Genomic DNA, 14,682 nt, shown 5'->3' with positions numbered 1-14,682 from the left:
ATAATAAAAAAAAACTAACGATACGAATATCTTTAAAGTACAACAACAACAATAAAAATGTTGATTTTTCAACAAAGAAAACAATAACATGCACATTTTTAAAATTGTAGTAAAAACACTATACCTAAGTAAGGAATCTGAGTATTTTTTCCATCAAGCAGATCAGTGTTTCAGTGACTCTCTGTGGATCAGTGAATACTGTTTTATCCATGGCGTCTCGCCACATTAAAAACATCGGCAGCACATGATTTTCTGTTTTAGGAGTTGCACACCTTTTTCGTTCGTGTCTATAAGGTAACTCTTCATTTGCACAACTCTCGCGAGATTGTCTCTTATTTCAACTAAAATAATCAAACTCGCGCGATCTTTCGCGGGTCTAGAGTTCCCTTCTAGACACGACCCTCTCTGTCTCTGGCAAACTACAGACGGCAGACTGTCTGTAAACAGTACGATGCACGATGTCTGCAGTGTTTTACACAAAGACTTTATTTGTGTGGACACCTAGGTTTGGTTAGGTTTGGTTAGTTTGGTTAGGTTAGGTTTTTTTATTGACTGCAATAGTGACATGATGTGATATGATATGACATCACTCTTCTACTGTCTATGCTTGAACTACAGAGTGCCTGTCTATCCCTTCTATTTCTATGTCTGGCTCGCGAACATCCTTCCTCGCGCAGCCCTGCGCGTTCCTTTCCATCCGCGTGCCCGTGGGTCAGCCTGTGTGTCTACGCTGAGGGGTTCCATCAGGGAGAGAAATGCCGACAAAAATCACATTTGAAACGGAAGATCATGCCATGGAGGACACTGTGGACACTGTAGCAGAGGTCAAGACCCTGAAGGTGAGCAGATCAGGTCGTGTCGCGTTGGATACACTAAAATAATCCGTGTTGCTCGTCCGACGTCCTGCCTGCTGCTCCATGTTTGACAACATGTGGCTCAACGAGCCAACCCGAAACCCCGGCTAACCGACTAACTAAGCTAACTTTTTGGCAACCAGCGTAAGGAAGGTTCACGTAGCGACACTAATAATGACATTTTATTGACAACATTGGAGCCAGCACCGGTATTAATCAGGAAAGTAAATGTTTCCCCCTGCTAGCCAGTGTTAGCATACATTGTTAACGTAGCCACTTAGGCTAGCTGGACGATCACGTGGCACGTCCATGTGTTGAGCTGATGTGTAGATCACATGGATTAACGGGTGAACAACGTGGGAATCTGTAGGATACTGCTCCTATTTGTGTGTATCTGTGCTGTGGACGCGACTTGATGACGTGTAATACAGCTGGGGTAGTCAGCTGTTTTAAGTACACAATACAATCTGCTCACAAAAGTAAAAGAAACTGTTTAACTTAATTACAGCTGCTATAAGTGATTGTGTTAATTGTTGATTATTGATATTTTTGTCAAACTCCTTATAGTAAGATGAATTTACAGACTATATGCATATGTGTGTGTGTGTATATATGTAGTCTATGAAATGTTTAAATATTGTGAGAAATGCTCATCACGATTTCTCAGAGCCCAGAGGGCTTCTTTTGTCCAACCAACAGTCCAAAATTCAAAGAATTTTCATTAACTGTTACAAAGGATGAAGAAACGCAGAAAATTATGTTTAAGAATTATCATCATCAGATATTTGACATTTTCTTTGACTGAAAAATGACTTAAACAATTAATTGATTATTAAAGTTTTTCAAATAATTTCCGTTCAACTGATTGGTCACCTAATCTTTGCAGCTCCACTGATGACACTAACTGTGATTGTCTATTCTATATAGTGTTTATAAGGTCTAGCCAATATTAGATAAAGACATTTTTAATCTTCTTAATAGAAACTAAGACCCTCTGTAGTCAGGTAGGCACTTGTTTAATTTAATAAAAACATTTTGATTTACTTAAAATAATAATGTATCAAATCTAATGTTGTGTTCTCTGCCATATGCAATATGATGAGATGACGCCAAGCTAGAAATTTCTCAAGCTGCTGGGGTGGCAACATTTGGCTTTCTTAAACTTGTGAGTCAATGCACAGTGTTTGGCTTGACTGAAACTTAATTGTCTTTTGTTGATTCTGTTGAAAAAATGAATAAAGAACAAGATCAAGGAGGGCAAGAAGCTGAAGAAGAAGAAGGAGCAGTTTGAGGACCAGGAAGTGCAGGAGGACCCAGACTGTGAACCTCCAGCACCAAAGAAGAAAAAGAAAAAAGACAAGCTGGCAGCGGACCAAATGGACGACTACACAGACATGAATGGCAACAGTAATGGTGTTGAAACGCCAACGAAGAAGACTAAGAAGAACGCTGAAGGCGACACAGAGGTGAGTGCATGTTGTTACTTTGAATATGTGGTTACCAGATGGACAGATTTCCTCAACAAAAATGCCTAGTGTTGTGACTGAATGGATAACAAACTATATTTATTATCCATCAAGTTGTTTTGTGGGACACATTTGATTTGCACTGATGGTAAATGAGGACAAGGCCATAGAAGTGTTGTGTGGCAGATTAGAAATTTGCTTAAAATATAAATGAATATTCTCTGGCTGTACCTTGGTGTGGACAGGGTCATTGTCTACCCTTTGTATAACATTGTCTCCACTTTCATCTTGGTTTGTAGAAAAAAAAGAAGAAGCAAAAGAAAGCAATCGCAGAGGAGGCAACCAACGGACATTCCACCCCAAACACCCCTGTTCAGACACCCATCCAGACACCGTCCCAGTCAAGTGAAGAATCGGCCAGTGACAGTGAAAAGGAAACGGTATGACTCATAGACCGGCCACTAACTGTTTTTCCTCTTGGGAGAAGTTTGTGCAGAATAATCTTTGTGGTAATTTGAGTAGATAATTAAGCTCTTTTGCAGTTTTCTGAGTTCTGTTGGGTAGCTAGAGATAGGGGACGACCATGTAAGCTGTTTCTAAAACCTAGGTGTTGCATTTTGGTTATTATATATTGGTGCATTTGATTTTGTTGTATTACAAAGTGGCCATTCTTCAGTGTTTTGTGTGCTCCTTCAATCTTGAGTCCAACTGGTCTTGTAACCTCTTGTGACTAGTATAAAAAATAAAAGTTGAAGAACAGCAGTGTGGTTAGGATATGTTCACATAAATGGGATGGCCATAATATAGGAATTAAATAATAAAACAACTACAGGTTGATGGCAAAGCAGCTAATTAACAACTTAGCAGGTCTTCAAGCATTTAAAAGTTTTACAAATTAATACAATTTGCTTTTCATATTTATATAACATTAACCAACTCAATATTTTTGGGGAGATTTTTATTTAGATAATTAGAGGTTATGTTTGTGGTTATTGCAGTGTAAATACTACTGGTTTTGCCTACAGGGGGCTCCAGAATCCAAAAAATACAAAAGTTCTTTTGGTAGCTTGAAGATAACTGACTGATAACTGATGGACTGACTATTTGTTTAGGAGGAGACACCAGAGCAGAAGGCAGGGGCCTTCTCCAACTTCAGGATCTCCCAAGTCACCATTGATAAACTAAAAGGTAAATATCATATTAACATTTTTATACCACAGTTTTTACCACTGTGGCTTGAGAGCAGAAGTGCAGTGGTACATGTACCGTGTTCAAATGTTTGCTTCTCTGCCCAAAAAATAAAAGCTGTGTGCGTTTACATTGTTGATGGACTTCATTTTATAATATTTTCTTTAGGGATGTACCAAACAAAGAATTTCAGTCAGTCGAATCGGATTTGGCCATTCAATACAAAGATTCAGTGATTCGTTCCTTTGTTCTTGTTTTTTTTTTGTTGTTGTTGTTTTTTAGTTCAGTGCCACACTATACTCCTATATCAGCCTACATGAATATGTTTTACTGACATTTAAATGCCTTTCTTTGTCATCTGTGATGTAAACACATCAGATTGCTACACAATCAGAGACAGTAAAGGTGTGCATAACGAGGACACTTCAGTGTGTCACCTACGCTCTGTTTCTGTCACCCTTCTAAACTTCCATCACTGCTTGGCGTGATTTTAAATTTTTATTTTTGGAAAACAGGGTAGAATCTTGTTTACCAACCGTTTCACCTTCTCTCGCCACCAGCTCATGTTGTCAGGTGGATTGTTTTTAATAAGTACCCCAGCTAATACCCCTCCTAACACTCTGTCTCTATCCCTTTCTCAGCTCGCGGAGTCTCCTACCTGTTTGACATTCAGGTGAAGACTTTTAATTCTGTATATGATGGGGAGGACGTAATTGCCCAAGCCCGAACAGGAACGGGGAAGACTTTCTCCTTTGCAATCCCTTTGGTGGAGAAGCTCCAGAAGGATTCAGTGGTGCCGACAAGAGGCCGTCCTCCCAAGGTGTGCACACAGGCACTTTCACACTAGTGACTGAAGACTTGCATCAGTCAGAGTCCCAGTATCATTTGCTCTCTGAGTGTGCTTGTGTATAACTGAGTCTTTTCTCTGTCTTGACTGTAGGTCCTGGTGTTGACTCCCACCAGAGAGTTAGCTATCCAGGTCGCTAAAGACTTCAAAGACATCATCAAGAGACTGTCTATCAGCTGTTTCTATGGAGGCAGCTCATACAACCCACAGAGTAAGCAGATATATCCTTAGACGTAATTTGAAAAAGTTCAGCTTATTAAGAATCAATTTGTTTTCAGTTCTTCTTGATATTTAATGTTTTATGAAATACTTCTCAGGTTAACTAGTTAAATACCAGCTAATTATTTGTTTTCCTTTGTTTTCTGCTATTTTAACAGCATATTTTCTTAATTACTATTAATATCGTTAATAACTCTCTCCCCTTCTCCTGTCTAGTCGATGCAATCCGTAATGGTATCGACATTTTGGTTGGAACTCCTGGTCGCATCAAAGACCATATCCAGAACCATAAACTGGACCTCTCTAAGCTGAAACACGTCGTTCTAGATGAAGTCGACCAAATGTTGGACATGGGATTTGCAGAACAGGTTGAAGAGATTTTGGCCTCATCATATAATAAAGGTAAAGTTAATCTGTGTCTGTCTGTTGTTTTTTTCTTTTAGAGTGGTGGTGTCCAAAATACTGATTTATCAATAAACCACACCAGTACCAGCTGTGGGTCATTGCTCTCTCTTCTCTTGGACGGCGACTTGTCACTGTTAACTTAATTGTTAAGATTAATTAGATAATTTAGTTAATTTTTAAGGTCTGGTCAAACAAAAATAAATGTTTTTTGCTGTTGTTTTATAGTCTTTATATTTTCTAATGCTAATTTTTCAGTGTACTGTCTGTGTTCATAATTATGCATGTGTATCAGTTGGACTGATTGGATTTTGTTTTGTATATTATATACTATGTTAAAGCAGATTAAATGATCAGTATAGTGTGATCATGTATGTGAAACTACAAAAGTAAGTGTGTGTTTGTGTTTCTCCAGACTCCGACTCCAACCCACAGACTCTTCTGTTTTCGGCCACATGCCCCCCCTGGGTCTACGAGGTGGCCAAGAAATACATGAGACCAGGGTGCAAACATGTCGACCTGATTGGAAAGAAAACACAGAAAGCTGCAACAACTGTCGAAGTAAGTGTGTGTGTGTGAGAGAGATGGTGAAGAGTGTGTGATGGGTACAATTTAACAGCTGTTACAGCAGGCTGAGGTCTTAGGCTTAGACCTCTCAGAGTTGCCTGTAAGCAGCGACTGTTAAAGTGAGACTGTAAAACGCGCTCACATATATCTCCATCAGGAGAGCCCAGAAAGTTCATTTGCAGTAAAAATTGTTGTATTTATCATCGTCAACACCAGTGGAATTGTAATGAACTACAAGTTAAAGTCTGCCAGCTGGATTAATGAAAATGTCTCTGTTTTCTCTCCCTGGTTTCCTTCCCTCTGTCTCTGTTTATCTTTTTGTCTTTCTGCCTGTCCTCTTCTCTGTAGCATCTGGCCATAGCATGCCACTGGTCACAGCGTGCAGCCGTGCTCGGCGATGTGATCCAGGTTTACAGCGGCAGCCATGGCAGAACCATTGTGTTCTGTGAGACCAAGAAAGAAGCCAACGAACTTTCCATGAATACTTCCATCAAACAGGTAGACACACGGACACAGACGCACGCACACACACACATACACACTCCTTTCTCTCTGCTCTCCTGTATACACATGGCTGAGTCTCGGTTATCTGATGCATTTATGACATTGACCAAGACCCATCAGAAACAAAACAGCAAGGTAAACTCGTCCACTGGCAACGACAATGGGAAAGGAACCAATCTGCTGTTTTTAGTTGGTTCTTAAAAAAAACATATACACGCTGTTAAATGTGTTCGTTTCCCCATAATTGTAATGTCATAAATGGAAACAAGCAGCTACAAAGAAGCAAGCAAATTCTGTAGGGTTTGTTTCTCATTTTGTTTTGGTTTGTTTTTGGTTTTCAGAGTTCTCAGTCCCTCCATGGTGATATCCCTCAGAAACAGAGAGAGATGACACTGAAGGGCTTCAGGAATGGTGCTTTTGAGGTTCTAGTTGCCACCAACGTTGCAGCCCGTGGATTAGACATCCCTGAAGTCGACCTGGTGATCCAGTGTTCTCCACCCAAGGTGCAATGTGTGACCAGTAATCGACAAGAATTTTACACACCTTTGCAATTATTAGACTAGCCATTTCTTTGCCATATTTCAGATTTTTATTATTAGCCATATTTAAGATTTCTAAATGTTTTTAAGGTGTGTGATTTTTAAGGTGCAGATTCCATAAGACAATACATGGAAAAATTAGTATTTACATGAGTTGAAAATGGGAACAGCAGAAGAATTGGACACTTTCTTATTAACAATGTTGCATAAACTATGATTCATAAAGGCCTGTCACCTTCACTTTGTTTGAAAATGTGTCCGTCTCTGCGGTTGTGTTAGGATGTGGAGTCATACATCCATCGTTCAGGACGTACGGGCCGAGCTGGCAGGACCGGTGTCTGCATCTGTTTCTACCAGAGGAAAGAAGAGGACCAGCTGCGCTACGTAGAAAACAAAGCAGTAAGTGTCTTTAAATTCAGTTGAATCAGAAGAAAACGGAGAGGGAAAGAAGAGTGGCAGTTGTTTGAGCAGCTTTGCGGAAATGAAAAAACAATGCTTTCACTCACTTCTGTGCCGGAAACGGACAAGAAGCTACAGAAGGAAGGGGAGAAAGAAAAGTCGCGGTTGTTTCATAAGAGAGGCCAGAGTTGAAGAAGGTGCTGCTGCTGCTTCAGAGAAAATCAGACTGAAACTCCCTTTTTTTACTGTAGTTGTAAATAGGCTATAAGATAAGATTTTATTGACAAATACATGGTTTTCATTTTGTTTGTTATTATTCCAGGGCATTACATTCAGACGAGTTGGCGTTCCCACTGCCAATGATATCATCAAGTCATCAAGCAAGGATGCTGTCAGGTAGGTCACTTTGGACCATGAGAGCCAAATTTATATACAGCGTTTGTTTGTTTTTCTATGTTGTTTGGTTAATGGTTATCCCTGGTGCTGGGGGTCAGCAACCTGCAGCTCTTTCGCACCTCGTCAGTGGCTCCCTGTGGCTTTGATTAAAAAAAAAAAAAATCTTATTTATATTTGCATTATTTTCTCATCATATACTATTTTTGTATACACGCAGTGATTTTTACATTCTCCAGTTGTAAAAATGAGCAGTCTACACTGAATAAAAAAGTGTTTGACGTTTCGACAACTGAAATGTGCATCATATGGCTCAGCTATATCTGTGGCTCAGCGCCTTTTCCCCCTTTCCAGTACCTTTTTGCTGGTGGCTAGCCTTGAGTCTCTCTAGGTTAGCTATGGATGCCCTATCCAAAACAAGAAAAAGATAGAGAAGAAAGTCTTGGAGGAAAATAAAGAATTTAATAGTTGTGGCTCAAGACAAGTTTTTTTTTTTTCTGGCCAAAAATGTCTCTTAATAGTAAGAGTTGCAGACTCCTGCCAGGTACTAAAAATTTTTTATTCATTCTTGTTGTCACAATCGCATTTAAATTCTATTAAGAACTTGAACTTGATTATTTAAATACTGTATTTTTTTTTATTTCATTAATCTATTTCATCATCTAGTTAATTTTATTAACTATTATGTTTTGTTTTAGAAGTATGAAAGTACAGGAGATCATTACTATTTGAAACTTTGGACTCTGTCAGCCACATAATTTGATTAATAATCAGCACTACAGTCGTTACTTGGACAGCCAATCAGTGAAGTAACATAGATGTTACTTAAAAGTGGCCCCAAGAAGCCTCTGCCCTGCTGAGGTTCTGCTTAATTACCGTTCAGCGTGGAACACATTTCCTGACCGAAAGCAGATAAGTGTCAGATGGTTATGATTTTATGTCTTTGTTGTGTTCAGGTTTCTGGACTCTGTTCCAGTCGCAGCTATTGAGTACTTCAGAGCGTCAGCCGAGAAACTGATTGAGGAAAGAGGAGCGGTTGATGCACTAGCTGCCGCCCTGGCCCATATTTCTGGAGCCACAAGTCTGGAGCAGAGGTCACTTCTTAACTCTGATGCTGTAAGTTTGGTTTGGTTTTATTGTCATTATAAATTACCTTCACATTAGAGTTGGAAATTTTGTGCATTTTCCTTAACCGGTAGCTGAAGATGTTGACAGTAATCAGTTAATCATCAAAAATGTGATACAAAACACATGTTTTGTTCTCAGTTGAAGCACAAACAATTTAAACAAGCTGAATAATAAAACAACTGGCTCTCACTTGAAATGGCGGCTCTTGTTGACCTGTCTTTTTTCAGCAAATGGTTCCTCCAAACAAAACAATGTCAATTGTGTTGCAGTTACTGCCATTGCTTGACTAACAAGGCAGACCAACCAAATGAGAGCCAGAAACCTATGAGCTCCAGAGAAATGGTATACAAAACATACATTGTCGGTTAATACTTATGTAATCATTATATTTTCAGTTTCTTACATGATAAATGATATTTTTTATCAGCCTATATCAGGGTAAACAGACTCCTCAAAACATGGGAAATCCATAATGATAACTAGATACTAAAAGCCACTACAAGGAGTTTTTAACTGGTTATCTCAATTTGTTACTGGTGCCTCTACATGACCTACATAAGTTAAAGGGAGCATCCACGAGAAGATCAGCTATTTCTTTATTGTTCTTAACGCCTGCCACTGGATCAGATTCTTAGTTTGAACACGGGTGAAATGAGCCTGTGTTTACATGTTCTCAGGCAAAATCACAGTGAGTAGTGCTTTTGTCCACAGGAGCCTCTAAAAATCAACTACATAACTAACGAGAAAATGTTCTCAGACCTTGCGGAGATTGTGCAGTTGCACCATTATTGTGTATGCAACACCTGTAGTTACTGGTGGTAACAGCAAATGAGGATTAATACTACAGTTCACAGAATTCAGACTGCATTGTTTATACTGCACATGACATCAGTCTGAACCGTGAAAATGAAAGGAGTTGGTAAGATGTTTAGAAGCTTACTGTGGCTGCTCCTTTTTTCCATTATTCCTTGCAATATATGAAAAACTGATCTGCCATCAGAAAATGTAGAAAACAACTGTTGTCTTGTTTTGTAGAAACATTTTTGATGAATGATAGTGGTAAAGCTAAGCTCACTTACAAATTGCATTTCCTGTGCCTACTTCATAATAACAGTTAACTTATCTTTCACCATTAAATACTTTTAATGGGAAGCTGCAGCAGCAGGAAGCTGTTCAGTTTGCATTAGCTATATTACAGCTGGAAGGGAAACTTTGGTTGGCCAGTTGCGGGCTGTCAGTTGATCCATTTTTTCATTTAATTTCATTTCAAAATTTAAATAAGAGGATAAACCCCTTGAGATGTACCATCTTGTTTTCAAAGGGGTGCTCTGGCACAAATCATGTGCATCAACAAACATTGAGAAATGAGAAGTTAAACAATCAAACAACACAATATTGACACATTAACATCAACAAGGACATAAACATGAGGGCTCTCCCATCGTCCCAAACCATACTGACTACATCTGTTACAAGTGTCATTTGAATAAAAAGATCAAGAAATAAAATTAATATGCAGACCTGAAAACATTATGACAGAAAACTGAGTCATAAGCAAAAAAAAAAGGTAAATGCAATCAAAACTAAGAACAAATGTATTTAAGATCAACAAGCAAGGAAGCCTTGAAGTCATGAAAGGAAGAAATTGATCTGAGCGAAATAAGCCTGTAAGTTTAAAGCATCAAACTGGAATAATTTGACTATCTCCCAGTTTCTCTAAAAAAAATCCCTGACATACAGTATAGTAACAAATCTGGACACACTTGTGTAAAAGTAAAGTTAACTAAAACACTCCAGCAGCTATACAGTGGATCCTGCAAGGGTTGAGCAACTGCGAAGTACTTCAAACTGCAACTGCCCTTTGACACCCACACGTCCACCTGACAAGTTATCCCTGTTAGACACTTAAAAATGTTGTGCTTGTGCTCCATTTCGATTAAGTCATGAATTTGTTGTGCTTTTAGGTGCTGTATAACTGTATTTCCAGCTAACTTATTGTTTGTGTTTGTTTTTGCAGGGCTACACCACTGTGCAGTTGGTGTGCTCTCAGGAGATGCATAATTTGGGTTATGCCTGGAGAACCATCAAAGAACAGCTTGGAGAACAGATTGAGAACCACATTCACAGAATGACCTTCCTCAAAGGCAGAACAGTATGTACACACACAAACATATGTGAGGTGCTGCTTCCATTAATATATGCTTTAAAGGCATTTTTATTTGTTACATTTTTTTGTCCGCTTTTAATTACATTGTATTTCAGTATGAGAGCCAATGTAGGGTTTTGAATAATCTCTGTACTGGGAAGACAATATTTGATTTGATATGCAGTTCTAAAGTTGAGCATGGATGTAGCTTACAAATAATTGGGTCCAGATGATAGCCAATCATTGCTCTTGTTAGAACAACCAGTGTCTTGCCAAAAAAGCCCCCATAGTGCCCACAGTCATAAATGAAAGTAATAGACTTGGCAAATGAAAAAGTAAATGGGAGACCTGGTGGTAAATCAAAATGCAGATTTAGAGAAGAAAAACAGTACTGTTTAGTTTATATGTGAATTCAGCTTCTACAGCTGCACTAGACGTGGCACACAACCAGTTATCCACAGCAAGTAAAAAGCAACACACCTGTTAGCAGCAAAAAGTAAATGTGTGAAAGCTTTCTGTATGTGTGACCATGTCTGTTGTGACTCTTAGCACAGCAGGCACAGAGTGTTCTCATACTCACCATCTCACCCTTATTCTGTTTATTACAGGGAGTTTGTTTTGATGTCCCGGCAGACAAAGTCAAGGAGATTCAGGTGAGAACAATAATGGAAACTCCCTTCTGCTGAAGATGTGTTTTGGTGTCTACAAGATTAAATGAGTGAAAATTGATCAGTTGATCTAATGTGATAGTCCTGCTAATGTCCTTTTCACCCCACTTGATCCTTCAACAGGAGAACTGGAAGGATGGTCGCCGATGGCAACTGACTGTAGCCACAGAGCTCCCAGACCTGGAGGAGAAGCAGTTCAGTAACCGTGGCGACCGAGGCTTTGGCAGCGGTAACCGCGGTGACAGAGGAGGAGGATTCAGAGGTGGACGGGGGCGAAATTTTGGGGGACATGGCGGCCGTGGTAACAGCTTCCGGAACGGCGGTGGTGGTGGCAACAGAGGAGGACACAAACGCAGCTTCAGTCAAGCTTTTGATTATTGAAGTGCCAAACTGTGGACTGATAAGACTGACTGTCACTCATCTGGGATGGCAGTAATTTTTATTGGCTGTCAGTGAGAGCCATCTGTGTATGGCTGGGGGAAATCTTCATCCTGATGCAAGCTGAATTGAAAGTTTTCAAATATTCATTAGCTTTATATATACAGTACATTAAATTACCAGGTCCTGTTGTCTGAAAATAAAGTATCACATGTAATCTGAGAAGTTAGATTTATTTCCCAGTAGCTGTTTCCTCTGGGTTTAAGATCAGTTTCTGTGTTTACAGTATTTAACACAGTACCACTGGCAGCCATTTTATAATGCCTCATGGGTCTGTCATTCATTGCACCTCATGAATTTGTTCTTCACAGCTGAATTACATCTTTCAGTTCCTATGTTTGAAATGACAGGATCAAAAAAGTTGAGCATTGTGTGATGACTTGAAAGTTTGAATGCGTTATCCACTGAGGTAAAGTAGTTACTCTTTTTATACTGGGTGTTTGGGGAATGGTGACAGTAATCAGACCTGAGCAACTCTGACCTAACAACTGGTAAACACGCTACTTGTTGTGATATGACATCAATACTTAACGATGAGTGTGCACTCTACTGCAGATCCTGTCTTGTGGGAGGTTCTATGTTTCTACTGTGCACCAACAGAGACCAGTGGTGAGATGGCTGAGTTGTGCTCAGTGTTGGATTGCTGCCTCACCCTCAGCTTAAATCTGTCCCCAAATATGTATTGGATGATTGCTTTGCAATTGCCTCTATTTAATAACTGTGTCTACTGCTTCCATTCATTTGAATGAAATGACTTAATAAAAAAAGGTCAACTCAAGTTGTGTTATGTCTTTTTATATGTGTGTAAAATAAGCATATATAAATGCAAAACATTTTGAAGTTTAATTTTCAGTGTTAATGACTTTCAGGAACTTGACACTTAACTTTTAACTTCAGCTGGGCTTAAAGAAGACATGTTTAAAAAAGATTAATTTACTTATTATTCACTTTTTGACCGTAGTTTAATAGGCACTTTTCTGTGATATTATCAACAACTATTGAAAAACATTAGAAAAGTCAAAGAACAGAAAAAATGTTTTACTCCTATAAAGTGTTAGTGAGAAGATGAACATGTGTGCTAAGCTTGTAATCTTATTTTAGATATGTTTAAATAAAACAGACAAGATGCTTAATTTTTCATGTTTATTTTAAACAAATCAATACTTTCTTTTTACTACTCCTTTGTAAAATGCACTGCTACAATTGGTATACATGATTTGTAAACTTAATTACACTAATACCATCTGTACACACTATTAAAAAGAAAACAGTGTAAATTACATCAGAAACTATAGTATAAAATATGTGAGGTTGAACAATACAATGTTAAAAGTATTCCTAACAGTACTTCATGTGCAAATTTTGCATAAAAATCTTTGAAGGACGACTGGCATTGAGAGCAACACATTCAAGTATTAGTTTTGATTGACAAGGAGCTCAGATATACATTTTTTAATTAAAATGATTTGGTTCCGTCTACATCCAGAGGCATAAAAAGTGCTTTTTCAATTAAGACACATAAGTAAACAAAAACAAACAAAAAAGAGAAATCACCAGATGACACTGATATACAGATTTTGTTTTCAAACCTTCTAAACTGTTGTACAATTGGATGTGCAAGCTGTAAAACATGCACCACCCCTCTATCTTTAGACCCTCAATTTGGATAAGGACAATTAGTCTGTGATAGTAGTCTGTGGACAGCAAACACATTCAAATAATGATCATTAAAACCCCTCATACCTGATTTCCCACTGTGTAAAAAACCTGAGCTCACAGCTTAATAATTCCTCATTTTATATTGTCAAACAAAGCTTATTGGATCTGTTATGGTTAATTTCCCCTGTGTCACGAGCTGAGAGGCAAAACGCCTGTTGCAGGATAGCTGCAGATGAGATGATTCCCTGTGACATCAAGATTAAGACGTAGTCCGTCTACAAACAGTGGCTGACAAGCTACGCTCTGCTGTTTGATCATTAAAATGTACCGTATTTATGCATTGTGAAAGATAAACGTTTGAATGCCAGCCACTTTTGTGGTAAGAGATATGCTGGTTGGTTGCTACTGGTGATGCCAATGTGCACTGGTTGTCGGGTTTCACCGTTCCAGTTGGCTGTTACTGACTACAGGTCTTCACTGGTAATGAAAAGTCCATTGGCATTGGGATTCTCCACAGTCATGCCATACTCATCATCGTCCTCCTAGGAGAACATAAGAAAAACACAAAGCACACAAAGATGAGTAAATGAACAGAGTTAACCTGACTGAGAAATTGATGTCATATTGTTTTATGCAGTATGAGTACTGAATGCAGCACTTATACTAGTAATGTTTTTTTTTAGATTGTTGTATTGGTACTCTTACTTAAGCACATGATCTGGGTGCCTCTTCCACCATTGCATAACATAAAATACATACAATTTTTGATGTACTTGGATGGAGAACTCTATGTCAGAGGTGGACTGATGGACTGAAGTCCAGAATAACCAGCTGACAACTTTCATGCCACTCAGATTGAGCCACTAGCTTAACTACGAATAAGCAAATAAATAATAGACCTACCCTGGGAATTAAATATGATAAAGGCCTGCAAATTGTTTGTAGATAGGAAATAGTTTGTGTAAAGTGCATAAGTGTAATGATTGCTAAAAGTCTAATCAAAGTCTAATCATGAAATAAATTTCAGCTGTAATGAAGTCTTTTGTACATAAACAAAAATAATAATTCTATACCATGATAATTTAAATGAATGAATCTGAAAACTTTCCCCTGGCAGACTGCCACAGACCCCTGAGGGTCCCTGGACCCCTATTTGGGACCATTGCTCTAGAGAAGCCAGGCACATCCCAATATGCAAGCTACTACTGTCATTCTATTAACAAGGCACTCTTTTCTTTACTGTAATTATTTTGCCATTGCCTTGC

At 38.7% G+C, this 14,682-nt stretch overlaps 2 protein-coding genes across 3 annotated transcripts in view; one reads left to right on the top strand and one right to left on the bottom strand.

Moving 5' to 3' along the window:
• Positions 1-678: 678 nt before the first annotated feature.
• On the top strand, positions 679-12,536 carry ddx21 (DEAD (Asp-Glu-Ala-Asp) box helicase 21). Of its 2 annotated transcripts, none has more exons than XM_084718648.1 (16): positions 679-839; positions 2,096-2,320; positions 2,620-2,760; positions 3,433-3,508; positions 4,150-4,328; positions 4,449-4,566; positions 4,791-4,976; positions 5,392-5,537; positions 5,892-6,041; positions 6,389-6,550; positions 6,866-6,985; positions 7,308-7,381; positions 8,335-8,494; positions 10,524-10,658; positions 11,261-11,305; positions 11,444-12,536. In XM_084718648.1, exons 1-16 carry the CDS (start codon positions 756-758, stop codon positions 11,699-11,701), a joined length of 2,259 nt encoding a protein of 752 aa, XP_084574774.1. In that variant the 5' UTR covers positions 679-755; the 3' UTR covers positions 11,702-12,536. The 2 variants fall into 2 exon arrangements, with proteins under 2 accessions (XP_084574774.1, XP_084574783.1); XM_084718657.1 differs by having other exon boundaries at positions 685-839; positions 2,102-2,320.
• A 720-nt stretch (positions 12,537-13,256) lies between these two features.
• chs1 (chitin synthase 1) overlaps positions 13,257-14,682 on the bottom strand; it is a 31,120-nt gene continuing 29,694 nt past the window's right edge. The window contains exon 35 of the mRNA XM_084718635.1: positions 13,257-13,959. Within this exon, the coding sequence (XP_084574761.1) occupies positions 13,882-13,959 (78 nt within the window). The 3' untranslated portion in view covers positions 13,257-13,881. The remainder of the gene's footprint in view (positions 13,960-14,682) is intronic.

This window comes from Lutjanus erythropterus, chromosome 1 (genome assembly GCF_056507025.1).
Source record: "Lutjanus erythropterus isolate fLutEry1 chromosome 1, fLutEry1.hap2, whole genome shotgun sequence".
In the NCBI taxonomy this organism is placed as follows: Eukaryota; Metazoa; Chordata; class Actinopteri; order Lutjaniformes; family Lutjanidae; genus Lutjanus; species Lutjanus erythropterus.
The sequence above is the reverse complement of the archived record's forward strand: the minus strand, read 5'-3'. Positions and strand labels throughout refer to the sequence as shown.

What these genes read in the sequence shown, in the direction of transcription:
- ddx21 (XM_084718648.1), top strand. Translation starts at nt 756, where the DNA reads ATGCCGACAAAAATCACATTTGAAACGGAAGATCATGCCATGGAGGAC. An exon ending in CACCATTGATAAACTAAAAG is followed by an intron (nt 3,509 to 4,149) that starts GTAAATATCATA and finishes TCCCTTTCTCAG; the next exon opens with CTCGCGGAGTCTCCTACCTG. An exon ending in CCTTCCTCAAAGGCAGAACA is followed by an intron (nt 10,659 to 11,260) that starts GTATGTACACAC and finishes TGTTTATTACAG; the next exon opens with GGAGTTTGTTTTGATGTCCC.